At 45.0% G+C, this 14,781-nt stretch overlaps 2 protein-coding genes across 8 annotated transcripts; both read right to left on the bottom strand.

The window, feature by feature from the left end:
• Positions 1–273: 273 nt before the first annotated feature.
• On the bottom strand, positions 274–13,730 carry LOC541976 (RNA recognition water-stress protein 1). Of its 7 annotated transcripts, XR_002267003.2 has the most exons (14): positions 13,284–13,462; positions 12,856–13,193; positions 11,952–12,481; positions 11,451–11,540; positions 11,134–11,373; positions 10,759–10,980; positions 10,352–10,655; positions 9,941–10,260; positions 9,751–9,857; positions 9,570–9,664; positions 9,394–9,470; positions 9,217–9,316; positions 970–1,185; positions 274–884 (listed from the first exon to the last, which is right to left on the bottom strand). XR_002267003.2 is itself a non-coding variant. In XM_020548006.2 (13 exons), the coding sequence occupies exons 2-12, from the start codon at positions 13,154–13,156 to the stop codon at positions 9,218–9,220; spliced, it is 2,385 nt and encodes a 794-aa protein (XP_020403595.1). In that variant the 5' UTR covers positions 13,157–13,193; positions 13,284–13,462; the 3' UTR covers positions 5,807–6,571; position 9,217. The 7 variants fall into 7 exon arrangements, 6 of the variants coding, with proteins under 6 accessions (XP_020403595.1, XP_020403591.1, XP_020403593.1 ...); XM_020548006.2 differs by lacking the exons at positions 274–884; positions 970–1,185 and adding an exon at positions 5,807–6,571; XM_020548002.2 differs by lacking the exons at positions 274–884; positions 970–1,185 and adding an exon at positions 5,929–9,006 and having other exon boundaries at positions 13,284–13,730.
• On the bottom strand, positions 2,784–3,825 carry LOC100277445 (uncharacterized). Its single transcript, NM_001151006.2, has one exon. It carries the CDS (start codon positions 3,597–3,599, stop codon positions 2,973–2,975), a length of 627 nt encoding a protein of 208 aa, NP_001144478.1. The 5' UTR covers positions 3,600–3,825; the 3' UTR covers positions 2,784–2,972.
• Positions 13,731–14,781: the final 1,051 nt, after the last annotated feature.

The following is a 14,781-nucleotide window of genomic DNA, read 5'->3' as shown; positions in this document are numbered from 1 at the left end:
AATTACTGTTACTATTTCACTCACACTATTTCTATTAGTATAGAGCAAGGGTTCGCTCAGATAGCTTTGACACATGAACACATTGATACAGTTCACCTTTCATGCCACAGAGTTTGATGCCCAAAAGGCACACAACTCTCCTGTCTGTTCAAGTAAAAATGTGAGTTCCTCACAAGAACAAATAGATCGTACAAGCACATCCTCTAACTTTACTGGTCGAGGAAATAACTATATGTAAATTTTCACAAATCACAAGAATAGACTGCGATTTCCGTTCTGAGAATTTTGTATTCATGTTATAATCAAAAGAGACTCCATACAAATTTTCAAAAGATACACCAGGTTCATTCACAAACAAGAATGTATTTACAATTTATCAAGACAAGTAGGACTCACGAGATGAAAATATTCAATAGACTAGGCTTTTAAATAGTGGTACAGGATAAATCAACACAATGACTGGCATACATAATAGTATTGAAATTTCAAGGACCATGCATGATGGAATGCGGGTAAAGCCGAATGTTATTGTTCAGAATCCATGCTTTCAACTCAGCATGCTTCATCGAGTCAATGTACATACCTCAGTTTCATTTTTTAATGCACATCTCAAGTGGTAGCCCACTTGTCGAACAGCACAGTGAGCCAAGGACTAGATGCGAGCATACTACTAAGGTTATCTCCAGCATACTACATATCTTACTTTCTATCACACATCCTATTTCAAACTCCACTCGACAAACAGTGTATTCTACGGTGTAAAATAGTGTTTTGCACGACCATTACGTATGATCTGTTGAGCACGGCCTAAGGACCACATACTCTAATGACAAGTCCAAGATAGTACTAAGTGGATAGTGGTGCCTTCATCTGCATCAAATCCGCTGACAACAAACAGAACTATTAGATTGCAGTTCTCAATCGATAAACATTTCATGTATAATAAACTAATTGGAAAGCTTCAAGTACCTATGTAGTTTTCTCAACAGATACGAAGATTCTGGACAATAACAAAACTGTACCAGGCCACAGAATACCTAGAGTTCCAAACTTGTCATTGGAAGAAACTAAACTTGCAGATCTGCGGAAAGCTTGAGGTTATTAGATGAAAAGCCTTTCCTTCTCTCCAAGGCTCTCTTTGGCAGGGCTTTTGTTAGGGCTTCTCCACACTCTTAATCAAAAGTCCTGCCAAATGTGCACATGTGAAAATGGCTTGTGAAGCCAAAACACAAGCAAAAAAACAATGAAGATGAAGCAGTTTTCACTTAGAAGCCGAAGCCACAAAAATGTGGCTTTCCCCCCGCAAAAACAATGAAGATGAACAAATTACATATATCAAACATGAGTAGTATGTGAAGAATTATAGTCATAATCTAAGTTGAATCTCCTGAAAAATGAGAACAAAAGAAAAGATACCACCGGTCAGTAGCAAACAAATTCATGTACACATAACACATGTGCACGCAGAAACTTTGTGTGGAGATGAGAAGGATCCAAAGGAGAAACACAATGACAAGGTATGTTTATTCTTACAAATAGAAATGTTAGATGCAAAAGGAAGCATACAAAAGTAATAAAGAAGGCACTATATTATCCGTAGAAGTTATTTTCTTTAAAAAGGTGGTCAATAAAAGATAAGATAAAGGTTGGGATTACAGCCTATCAGCACTGCCACATATCTAACGAAGGACCTGTAATCAACATAAATAATTCATGTGGCTAAGAGTTGTATCCATTTTTTATACCGTGCAATTTTTCAAGTAGAACTTGTCTTTCACGAATAACCTCATTATATAAAGAAGAGCATGTAGAATCCAACTTCAATTTTTCCAATAGGTTTGTAGGACAATAAAAAATATGCCACTCAAATTTTGCAAAATTAGATAGCTAGTTCAGTGGCATCCAAATAAACTAGTTATCTAATTTTGTAAATTTTGAGTGGCATATTTGAAGAAAACATGTGTTCTACATACAAGAGGTGTGTGCAAACTTTTGTCTCACTTCTGAAAAGAAATCTGTTGACCCCATCTTGAGGATATTTGATTGTTCATCAAAATGTATATTTGATGCAGCAACCATGGACACAAGGAATGTTAATGTGCGGATGTTGAGTACCAATATGGCCATCCAGTCATCGAGATATCCCACTTCAGGACATGCAACTCTTCATAGAGATGCAATGCATAGAATATTGAGTTTCTTCAATAGTACAATTAATATGCAGATTGTAGACTTTTCATCTTCATACAGCAAAAAAAAAAAATCAAGAAGTAAACAGATGTATTCTGCCAGGTACGTAACTGAAAATATAACCTTGGCATGACTGTCTCAAAACATATAGGTTGAGCTCAGTATTGAAATTTCATTCAGGATCTCACATGAAAAATGTAAATAATACTATTAGCCTCACGGACCACAGTTGACAGGTTGAGGCACTAGCAAAGGACTAAAAAAATACAGTCCCTGACATTAAAATAACACATCTCCGGTTCTTATTGTCCAAGTGCTGCAGGAGCCAAGGTAGCAGAGACATTTTTTTATGATGTATAAGTCTGTAATGTAGCAGTGACAATTGTGTTCTCTCTCTTCAAGGAATTACAAGTCCAGAGCCCAAAAACATAATTGTTATGAGAACTCAATGCTAATCTTCTAACATCCCTAGGTTATCAGTAGTATACATGTCACTTTCATCAGAACATAAAAATCAAACAAATTAAAAGCGTGATACATGAAAGTAAGGAGACAAGTAGGCGACAGACGTGCAACAGGCAAGACAACTTCCATAAGAAACTCTCCTTTTGAGCAAATGCAAGACTGAAAAAACACTAAAGCTTGTCCGGTTCAACTACATCACAGATCCATCACAACTACTACATATAAACAGCACTAAGAAACTCCTAAACTCCTCGCAAGGCAGCATGCAACGAGGACAGGCAAGAAACCTTGAGAGGAAACATCTTTGTGCCACCACTTCAGTCCAAGGCGTCGATGATGCGGCCGACAAGCGCGTCCATGAGCCTCCTCTGTGCATCGAGGTGCCGGAGCGCCATCTCCATCCGCATCCTCTGCGTCTCCCGTGCGGCCTCCATCCTCCTCTCCTCCGCCCGCAGGAAACCCTCCCCGATGGCCCTCAGAGCACCCACCACGTCGCTCACACCGTCCTCGTCCCAGGCATCGTCCCGCCGCCTCTTCCTGGGCGGAGATGCGGGAGGGGAAGGGGGAGACGGCGTGGAAACCGCCGCCGGTGGCGGCGGCGACGAGGACAGGGACGTGGATCGGGACTGGGACTTGGAAAAGAAGGGCGGGGAAGGGCCGTCGAGGAGATCCATGGCGTCGAGGAGCGGGCATGGGCGTCGGCGGTTGGACCGGAGGCGTCGGCGGAGCTTCTCGATCTTGTGGCGGCACTGCCTGGCGGTCTTGGACGGGGCGGCCGCGGCTACGGCGGCCCAGTCGGTGGAGGTCAGGTGCTCCCGGCCGACGGCGAGGCGGCGCGCGGTGTAGGCCCGCGCGAGCGCGAGGGTCTCGTCGGTCGTCCAGCACGGCGGCGGCACGCGGCGGCCGGAGGCGCGGGCGGGGGAAGAAGGGGAAGGAGAGGCCATGGTGGTGGTGGGCCTGGAGGGGATGGTGAAGCGGTGGTGGAGGACGGCATGGATGGTGAAGCGTTGGGTTATAACGGAGGCGTTCCCCTTAGGCGGCAACAGGTGGCGGTGGGCGCACGCGGGCGGCGGTGGGCGGCAGCGGCGGCGGCGCCAACCGCGGCGCGTGGGGGCACCTTGACCGACACGCCGCGCGGCGCGGGACGTGCGACCCGTAAAATTTCGCGGTGGGCTTCCGTTCCCTTCCGTCCCCCATTTCGGCTGCTGGACGGCTGCGATGCGTCGGGTGGTCACGGGCGGCGCGCGCCGCCGTGGACTCCAATGGTTCGCCTGTGTCCGCTTCTTGGTAATAATGTTTTTGTTTCGGGGGCCGAAATGGAATTTGGCTTCTGGAGACGGTGAACGCTGGTCGCCTGGTCGTCACGTCGTTCGACTGGCCGCGCACGGCGGCATGCGGCGCGTCACGCCCACCAGATAGGCGTGCGACCTGCCCACCTAGCGTGCGGCAGCGGCAAGGCGACTCGCGCGGGCGCGGCTTCCGTGTGCGTGGGGCCGTGTCCGTGTGTGATCAATCGACGGGGGCGCCGACGCCGACGCGGCGTGGCCGTAGCACAAGGGCGATGTGATGTGACGTGCCGCGTCCCGTTGTCCTGCAGCCGGGACCCGGTAGCCGGCAGCGTCCAACGCATCAATGCGGTGGCAGCGAGAGCTGCCTGGCCATGTCAACGACAGAGAATGATTGGGGAGCCGACGATCCGTCATCTGAAATTCTGAAGTGTGCGACGGGGCAATCGCGCACCACCATCGCGTCCAAGGAGTCGAGGACACAGCACGACATGGCCATATCGACATTTCCATGACCATGAGGCAGTGTAGAACCAAGGCCACACGCGGCACAGTCGCACAGAGCTGCACGGGCACCGGGCACGGCGTGGCCGATGGAAGATGGAACTTAAGACTAACGTAGTTGCCACAACGACCGAGAATAAAGGCCAGTTTGTTCCTCCCTAACTTGCAGGGCTGGGCGTTCGGGTATACCCGAAAATTCGGGTCGGGTAGTTCGGGTTTTTAAAAATTCGGGTATTCAGCAGTTGAACCCGAACTCAACCCGATATTACTTGATACCCGAAATTTCGGGTACCCGAAATTTCGGGTTCGGGTTCGGGTTAAACCGAGATACCCGACATCTTACCGAGGCAGTCTGTACTCCTAGGCTCCTGGCTTCTTCATTGTTCATGTCGTTCTTCTGTGTGCTTCACTATAGTCCCGTTGCCCCCTGCAGTGCAGTCCTGTACAGGTATAGTTGTGCTCCTGCTCCAGTCGGTTGGCGGCGATGCACGGGCAGGCACTGGGCGACATGCTGATGGACAGTTGGTCGGCGGCGATGCGCAGGCAGCAGCATGCAGGTGAGCAGCATGCAAGTGGAGCGGCCGAGCTAGCTAGGCATCTAGCTGCGTTCCTGCGTGTAGCGTGTTGCAGGCAGCAGCATACGGGTTGTCGAGCGAGCTAGCATGCGGGCGCCGAGCGACGAGCTGGAAGGAAAGCACCGGCGGCCAGCGGCTAGCTGTGGCGTGCTGCACTGCTGCGTGTGGAAGGCAGGTGTCGAGGACTTCTTATTTCTGAAATACACTGAGTATATGGATGTTCGGGTAATTCGGGTACCGGTTTGTTTAACCCGAAATTTCCTAAATAATTTCGGGTACCGGAAGTTGCTACCCAAATTGTAGTTCGGGTTTTTCGAGTTCGGGTTGTTCGGGTTTTTCGGGTTCGGGTATCGGGTTTTTTGCCCATTGCCACCACTGATTTATCTCCAAAAGTGTAAATATCGTGATAAATCGGGATACATCGGGCTAAATAGCAAAACTTTGACATGAAATTGAATTGGGTTCAAAACTAAATCAGTTATAGTATTGCAATAAGATGTAATTCAAATTCTATTGTTTGTGTTTAGTGACTGAATTAGAGACGGTCTAATTCCAAACAATTTAATGGATGACGTTCTGCCGTATTGGAAACGAGACTTTCTAGTTATAATCCAAAATTCCAAAGAATTTAGTCTTTGATTCCAAATCGTACTAGGAGAGACTTTCTAGTTATAGTCCAATTCAAGAGAATTAGATCTCTTATTCCAAATCCCAATTCTAGTGCACCATATACAACCAAACAACAGAATTCACTTCCAGTGCACCATATGCAACCAAACAACAGAATTCAGAAAAGTTTATTCCAATTACCAATTCCATGCTCCAAATTCAAGCAGGGTATTAGATAAGTTGTGGCTCCTTAGACGGGAAATCAAACCGGCCCTAAAACTACCATATTCATATGCACGTGACTAACGTCTCCATATGATATTCCATATAAGCACTTCCACGCCTGCAGTGTGCTTTACAAGCTCAAACGGGGAACAGATTCAGACGCGCGTGACAAACGTCAGCATACTCTGTTTTTGTACATTTGGTTCCTTTCATCCCTACAGTGTTCTTTACAAGCTCAAATTGGTAAACTAGAGAGCAATACAACATCACAATTCACACATGACGAGTTCACAAATCTGGTTGCTTTTGACAGCAAGCAAGATACCGGTTTGAATCTCCATGCACGTCTTTGGAGAGGCATGCTGGTGGCTACAATTCTCAAAGTGCTCAAAAACAACGATAGTATTGAAGCCATGTTAGCATGAAAACCAAGTAACAGCATCAAAACAGCAACGCTATCATGTTAGGGAGGATACAAAAGGTAAGGATCAACGACTGCTTTGATAATAACATTACTAAAAACATATGAATAAAAGACCAAAAAATGGAAATCATGCACTAATGATGATCACATTGATATGGACTAATGGTGCAGCCTTACAGTTCCGAAACAAGATGTATTTGTCAGCTTACTGTGATTCTGAAGTATCTTTATGTTGAATACTTGACTAGATAGTTAAACTTAAATGTGCTAGATCCTTGAGTTTGCTCCAGCAACTGGGGAGAAAAATTCAACAGCCTTCAACTCAGAATTTGAATAGAGCATTCTTGTACTTAATTCTATGGCTACTGTTTTTCAAGAAATTATTTCTGCTTTCAGATCTATCATCGTTGCCACGCAAAAGAAAAATAATCCCCTTCAACTTGTTTTTTCAAATGGGCACCACCAGGTGCTGATTCCCACATATACTGGCTCCCAGTAACCAAACTCATTGGTGTCATTGCATATAGCATTACTTCTGTGCACAATTGGCAATCAACAGTTCTACTAGATCTAATACCATCATCAATTTCCCTCATGAAGTCCTACTCCAATAATTATTATAACACATAAGTAACAAATAATGGCCCTCAAGTACATTAATAAGCACACAAAATGTGTTTCTGCATACTGCAAGACATCTCAGAGCAGCCTCTCTTCATGAAACTACATATTGATCCTTCATCCTACTCAGTGGCATCACTAGGTTATCTCCAAAAAACAATTTCAAGGACAAAACTGTCTCTCAGTCTGAACTCAGGATCCAATAGTGTTATTATCCCTAGCTCAAGTAAATCCAAAGTTAGTGCATGAGTTTTCCTTGCTAAAACTCAAAAGATGACACCAGCAGTTATAAGTTAAGCTTGCATTTAAGCTCTCTGCGGCCTGCATAGCTGGGCATTGATATTACTAGTCATCTTTCAGCTACTTTGCAGGTCACCATACAGAATTAGTCACTGTCAAACCACAGCAACACAGCACACCCTGTTTCTTCAACTTATATAAAGGTAAATTGCGAAAGGGCCTCTAGCCTAGAGGTTGAGGACTTCCGAGTAGCAACTCCAAGTCCTGGGCTCGATTCCTATCGGGAGCGAATTTTCAGGCTTGGTTAAAAAAAAAACCCCTCGCTGTGCCCCATCCGCTCTCGGGATACGATGTCTTGTGCGCCACCCTCCGGTTGGGCCGTTGCAGAGTGGACAGTTGACGTCGGCCCGTTAGTGATGAGGGGCCAGGGTTCGGGGATTTTCTCGGCCGGGACCATTGTTTCGGTCTCTTCTTATATGGAATACCGGGAGGGTGGTCTTTTCCCTCCCCGGCCGAGTTTTTTTTTATATAAAGGTAAATTCTTGGCCAAGTTATCATTTAGTAAAAATTATCCACACAAACAAGCATGGTATCATATACTAGACTGATAAGATATATCACACATATGGTGGCTTTAAAGCCTAAGTGGCTAAGTGTGACAATATTGAGCTAAAGGTTTGGTCCCAAACTATGTTGTGAAATTATGGTTAGAAGTTAATGGTGTCAGACAAATCATACTTTTTTCTGTAGCTTGATCAGTTAGTGTGTTACACCTCCAGCAAGATTCTTGAAAGCTTGCAATCATCCAATGCCCATTAAGCTCAAAATTGTTAGTAATCCATACTCCACAAAACACTCCAAAAAAATCGTAAATAGTGGGTGATCAAAGTATCAAACCAGGGTGGTGTTCAATACTAGCACTAAAGGCCAGACCCAGTGTCGAAGGCTCGCACATGAGTGGGGCCTGGGGAAAGGATAAACCGAACTTGAATGGGGTCTAGAAAAAGGATGAGCCAAGGCAAGCCTTCCCCTGCAAATGCGGAGAGGCTGTTTCAAACCCGCAACCTGGTAACTCAGTGAGTCAGCTCTCAGCCTCTCACCACTGCACTAGGCCTACCCTTCTGTAAAATACTGGCACTGCTTGTTAGATTTACATGATGCCTTGTGCTCTATATAGTCATAGTATTGCAAGGCTATACTCAATGTTTCAAATGTCCTTTTGCTTCAAGTTCTGTTATCTTAAACTTTGGAGAAACCAAAGTAACTGCTTGGGAAATTTTTTGACACAAGCAGTTTCTCTCAAAATTTGGCAACCCATTAAACCATTTGTACCCGGAATGCAACATAGAAGTCCAGAATTTAAGTCTGACCAATCAACATTCTGTCTTGGTGATTATTGATCCTCTAGAAGACAGAAGGGAAGGGAGGGTTTCAGAAACTAACAGCCTTACAAGAAGCACTCATTCCAAAACTTCTTTTGTAAGCCTGGCCTTTGCCGGCACATCACAAGATGTAATCCCCAAATAACTTGAATTGCAGAAACTACCTCAAAGTACACTCCATATCTGTCTCAATAATGTTATAGAAACACTGGAAGTAAACATGTCGAAACACTTAAAACACCATATCTGGTTGTTATGTTCAGAACTCTTGACCAGATAAAGCAAATCCTTACATTACATAAACAAGCCAGAACGTCCTCAGAACTACTGCTCGAACCAAATCGATGGTCTGGCTTCGTTGAAATGTCTTATTGGAAAACATTGCCTCACTTGGGTGCTTGGCACTTCTTTTACAGATCTGTGTGGCTTAAATCGAGGAGCTCCATAAAATGCAGGGCCTACACCAAAGTCCTATGATGCCAAATCTGTTCCACAAAGACGAGGTGATGCCAAATCTGTGTACTTAAAGTAACTTATGGTTCTGGACTTCCCGCATTTTCGATACACAAGGGGAAACATTTATCATCCCCAACAATGCACCATGATGTGCATGTGTGATAGAGATGAGGGACGGGCAAATAATTAAGCACAATGAAATAAACTTGGGGAAAGGAGGAAGAGATAAGATTTTGCACCTTAGTAATATGAACTGGAACCGCTACCTCCATAGTAGCCACCACTGCTGGTACCCAAATTGCGACCCGAGTAAAGTGAAGAATATGAACTCCCACCAACCTTCCCAAATAGAAAATTCAAATAAAATCAGGAATCCCAAATAAAAAGTAGTAAAATTGGATGTAGTTCATACTCACATCAGATCCACGAGACCCATAGCTACCACTGTAACTCGGTGGGTACATACCACCAGCATCAGCACTGCTAGCAGAACCTGCAAGAGTAGAGTGCAATTTGACATTATGAAAATTAAGATAAGTGCATGACTAAAGGTGCCATAAAAACAACAACAGAACATTCAAAGACTACATACCTCCATAACTCATTCCATGACGGCTGCTGCCATATGCTGAATCATGAACAGGGATAGATCGGCTGCTACTATATCCCGCATGTGGTCGTCCAGACCTATGAAGATAAAATGTAGCATCTTGAATAGAATAAAAGACTAGGCAAAAAAGATAAGAAAATACTTCAGTCTCAAGTCCACCAACCTCTCACTATATGTATCTCCATACCGAGCACTGCTGCCACCAATGTCGTAGTCTAAACGTGCCTTAGACTGACGGACACCGATTTCTTGGTACCGAGGCACATCATCCTTGATAGAAAATTAAAATGATTAAGTTGATTTAAGAACCAAACTTCAAGGCCTGAACATTTAAACAAATAAACAGCACTCACCATATCTGCATACGGACGCTTTGATCCAGAAATGGTGTCATAATCACGGCCGCGACCCTCCCTATAGGCCACTAAAGGCCGGTCAAACTTCTCCCCATAACTATCATCAGCATAAGCTCGCCTATCAGAAAGACGGGGAGCACTACGAGGACCGAGGTCTGAATAACCTGATCCCCGGGGTGAATAATCATCCCTCAAAGAGGGACGTCTATCAACCGGAACTCTGGTAATGTAATCAGTTGTAGCTCTGCTCCTTGGAGGAGGAAGTTCATCACGCCTCCCGTATTCTCTCCTTGGACTTCTCTTCAGGTAAACTGGAGCTGTACACAAACAAATTGTGGGAGAAGTGAGATGGCTAAAATATATTGCACTGCTACACAAATTAATCAGTTGCATATAAGGCCTGCAAACCTGGGGGCCTCCTGTCATAAGATCTCTCTGGAGGGAAACGCCTAGCTCTATCTGGCATTGACATAGCAGGACGCCTATCTCTAATATCTATGGGCCGCTTCAACGGATGACTCCTGATGGATGGTAAGCGGCTAACAGCAGGCCGAATAAGACGTGGCGGAGGCCTGCGAGGTGGAGGAGCACGAGAATATGGTAAACGGCCACCTCGCGGGGCACCATGCCCAACTCTAAAATTTCCTCTCAATCCATGTTTCATTCTAGGTGGTCTCTGCAATGGTCTCGACAGTCTAGCCCTTACTTTTGCCTGAATCAGGAAATTGCAATCAATACAAAAAAAAGACTTACACAATGACGAAATATATATTTATAAAGACACAGCAGATATAGTTGCAATTTGCAAAACAGACCTTGTGTTCACCTTCACCGATCTCAGAGTTACTCATCCCTTCAGTACATGCAACAGCATTATCATGTGTATCAAATGTAACAAACCCAAAATCCTTTCTCTTGGCAGCTGGCATGTTTCGTGCAAGTTCGACTTTCTCAATAGCTCCATACTTTTTGAGATATTTCTTAACACGGTCTTCATCCCATGAGGGAGGAAGGCCATCAAGAAATACAGTTCTGACCTGAATCATAAATAACATAAATCAGGATACAACAACTTTAAAGTTTAAACAGATGAGGTAGATACAAGTCACATAGAAACTACTGAGTACACGTGTTAATAAGCAATTCATGTTTAGTTTTAGTCATAATAACTGTACAAAATAAGTAGTCACCTGTGCCATTATTTCATCATCGACTTGAGGGTAGGAATCAGCAAAGGAAACCTTTGCGCTACGATCAACTCCAAATACTACATCCCTCTTTTGTAATGTCCTGAAAGCATCCATTGCCTCAGGTCGAGTAGAAAACTCAAGCAAGGCATAGCCACGATTCATCCCAGGATTGTTAGTGTCCTCAGCAAGTAGTAAGTCGTCAAAACTTTCGACACCATAACTCTTCAGTTTATCCTTCAACTGCAAAAGCCAAAACAAGTTATTTCTTCAGCAAAGAAGCAACTGGAAATCACGAAAACAAATCTCAAGTGTCTTACATGTTCTTTTGTCCATGTTTTACAGATATTGCCAACAAAGAGTGTATCATTGTCATGACTTGGAGCAACGCCACATTGTTTACCCCGCACCTGGAGTATTAAATAAAGCATGTAAATCACCTGTGAAGAGGATATGATAACAGGACAGGACAGACCCAGTGCTGGTGGCTCTCACATGAGTGGGGTCTAAGGAAAGAATAACTGAGGCTATGATAACAGAAACATAAAAAAATAAGAGAGCGTATCTGGTGCTCAAAGGGGTACGGTGCTCACGTGCACATTTTAAATCTGGGACATCCATCCAGCATCTAACAGCAGCACCAATTGTATAAAGAACTCCTTCCACCTCCCTCCCATGATGGGAGGAGTTTTTTGTAAAATTAGAACCTACCGTTGGATGAAAGATGAATGTCTCAGATTTAAAATGTGCACGTGAGCACCGTACCCTTTTGAGCACCAGATATGTTCCTAAAATATAAAGTAGTCAATCTTAAGACCAACCAGTGGATTCTTTAGCTCTGAAACAGCACGCCTTGCTTGCTCTACAGTTGCATATCGCAGGAAGGCAAAGCCTTTATTCTTCTTTGTGACAGGGTTCATCATCAGACGAACTTCAGTGATCTCACCAACTTCACCAAAAACCTTCATAAGGTCATTTTCTGTTGCATCTTTATCTAGTCCACCAACAAAAATTTCAAACTCCTTCCGCTTACGGTGCTCTTTAACCATTTCATTATGCTCCTCATCATCTCCATCCACATGATGGTCTTCGTCAGCATTTTCGTATCCCTCCCCCTCCACATCATCACCACCTTCATCAAGTTCCTCATCCACCATATCTGTCTCCACTTCAACCACGTCTTCAGTATACTCCACCTCTTCATCACCATCCTCATATTGCTCTTCATACTGCTCCAAATCTTTCTCATCATAGTCTACAGCAGCCTCCTCTTCATATTCTGGTTCATCCTCAAACTCCAGCCGTTCACCTTTGTCCTCTTCTTCATATATTTCTTTTGCAGCTCTGTCATCTAAAAATTTGAGCATAAGACACACACATCAGCTTATTTTAAAGATAAAACAGTGAACAATATTGAAACCGTATAGATCAGACCCCATGAACCATAATTAAAACAAACATATAATCTTCTTTGTTCTGTTTCAGACTGGGTAGAACCTAGAGTAGTCATTGTCAAAACAGAATGACAAATGGCCACAGGCGTCCAGATAAATATACTGGGCTTGTCATCAATAAAATGGCCAAAATATATGTCGATGCTCCGCTAGGAATTATTGGACCATAATACAACACCATGATACAACTAAGAATCTAGATCTATGAGGCTGCAAGCCAGACCACAGCAGAAGTCACGACCTATGCACGAGATAGGAGCAGAAACAATACCTTCACCCTGGTTGGCACCGTTGGCTGCGATATCGGAGTCTTTCTCCACCACCACCACCGGCTGTTGCGGCAGCAGAGGCGAGGGTTTCGGCTCCTCCACCACCTTCGAGTCCTCCACCACCTTCGGTGCCTCCACCACCTTCGGGACCTCCTCGGCGGCCTTCACCTCCTCAGCAGGCGCCTCCATCTCCTCCACAACCGGCGCCGCTTCCGCCGCAGCCTGCGCCCTCCCCATCCGGCCCCTCGTCACCGGCGCCTTCCTCGCGGCGGCAGCGCCACCCCTCTTAGACTTCGGCGGCATCTCCCACGTCACAGCAGATCAAAGGGGAAGAAATCACCTGGACATCACGGGAAAACACGGATTTAGGTGAACCGGAGCCCGAATCTGGCTGGGTACCGACTACCGAGGGTGGATCGTGGGGGCGTACCTGGTCCTGGTACACTCGCGGACCGAACAAGGAGGGAGGCGAAACCCTAGCGCCGGAGGCGAAAGCTGTGTGGCTTGGATTGCGGTGACCTGACACGGAGACTTGGAGATCTGGCGTGGCCTAGCCCTCCGTCGTACATACGTACATTGTGTGGCTGCTATAATTACCACCATGTCTATAAAGACATAAATTATAGGAAAAATTAGGTCTATATCATTAAAAATCACTTTAGATATATACCATAAAAACAATCGTTAGATATATTTCCTTCTTATTAAAGACGAACAGAATGGGCGCCTAGTCCATCTGTCATAAGAAAACTTTGTAGCCGTTCAATTATAGATCATTGGTCCATCTTCCTCACTTGCTCTCTCGTACGCCCCTCGTTCTTGTCGCCTCTAGAGACTTCCACGTGACACTAGCGTCAACCTCGCCTCGGTCATTTTGCCCCGTCTCTCTTCCTCCTCACTCCCTGCCTACCCTCGCTCATTTTGCTCTGTCTCTCTTCCTCCCCACTCCCTCTGTCGACCCTCTGCAGCTTGCATCGGCCGGCCAGTCTAGCCATCCACTATAATCGCCTCTCATCATTCTTTCTGTCGCGCTCCTCTTCGTCCTTACTCCCTCTGTCTTGTCTATTTGTAGCCACTTTGTCTTCCTGCGTTTTCGCCGGGTTAGAAAAAGGTTTGTTTTTTTTCCCGATGCTTTGTCCTTCTGGCAGATCCAGTTCCTTTCGCTTCACATTTTATTGGATTTGTCAGTCTTACGATTCGCATCTTAGATTTTTGATTCATTGGTCGCCTTAAACTGCAACCGCATTTCTCCTCCAAGGTTTGTGTCTTGTCTTCGGCGTGAAAAGTGAATCACCCCACCTCCAAAAATGACTTCGTTTTCCCCCTTTTGTTATTGTTAGCGTTCTTGGCTCCTTACCCTCTGATGTCTGTTATCTAAGTTATGGTTTTCCTCCAAATTTAGGGTTTAGGGTTTATATTACGGAAAGAAAAGAAGGATAAAAAAAACTGGTTCCTCCCAAAAACTTACATGAATGATGTTTGGGGAGAGCTACAAAATGGCAGCAATGCTAGAGTTGTGGTTCCACAAATGCTAACGAGCATAGTAGTCGATCTAACTAGTTTGTACCTTTGTGCCAAATATGTTTTTTTACTTATGTTATGACATTGAACCCAAATTATCCTCTAGCTGATATGTAAAACATTATGTGTTTATATTTCTTACTGCAAAATCTCAATTGCAGGGATGTTCAGAGATACACATGCCTAGACCAACCTCAATACAGGGTAGAAGCACTTGGAGTTCCTGATCCTGGTGTGTTGCCATATGGTGTTGATCGGGGTGCCCAAATGATGCCACCTGCTCATGGTGTTAGAATCATGTCGGCGTTTCGAGACCGGGGGTCCCTCAGGCCGACGAGTGAGTGCCGCGTGCCCCAGCCCAGATGGGTCGAGCGCGTGGGCGAGCGCGAAGGGGGGAAAAGAGCGAG

Source organism: Zea mays, chromosome 2 (assembly GCF_902167145.1).
Source record: "Zea mays cultivar B73 chromosome 2, Zm-B73-REFERENCE-NAM-5.0, whole genome shotgun sequence".
Taxonomy (NCBI): domain Eukaryota; kingdom Viridiplantae; phylum Streptophyta; class Magnoliopsida; order Poales; family Poaceae; genus Zea; species Zea mays.
This window is presented reverse-complemented; position numbering and strand designations above follow the sequence as displayed.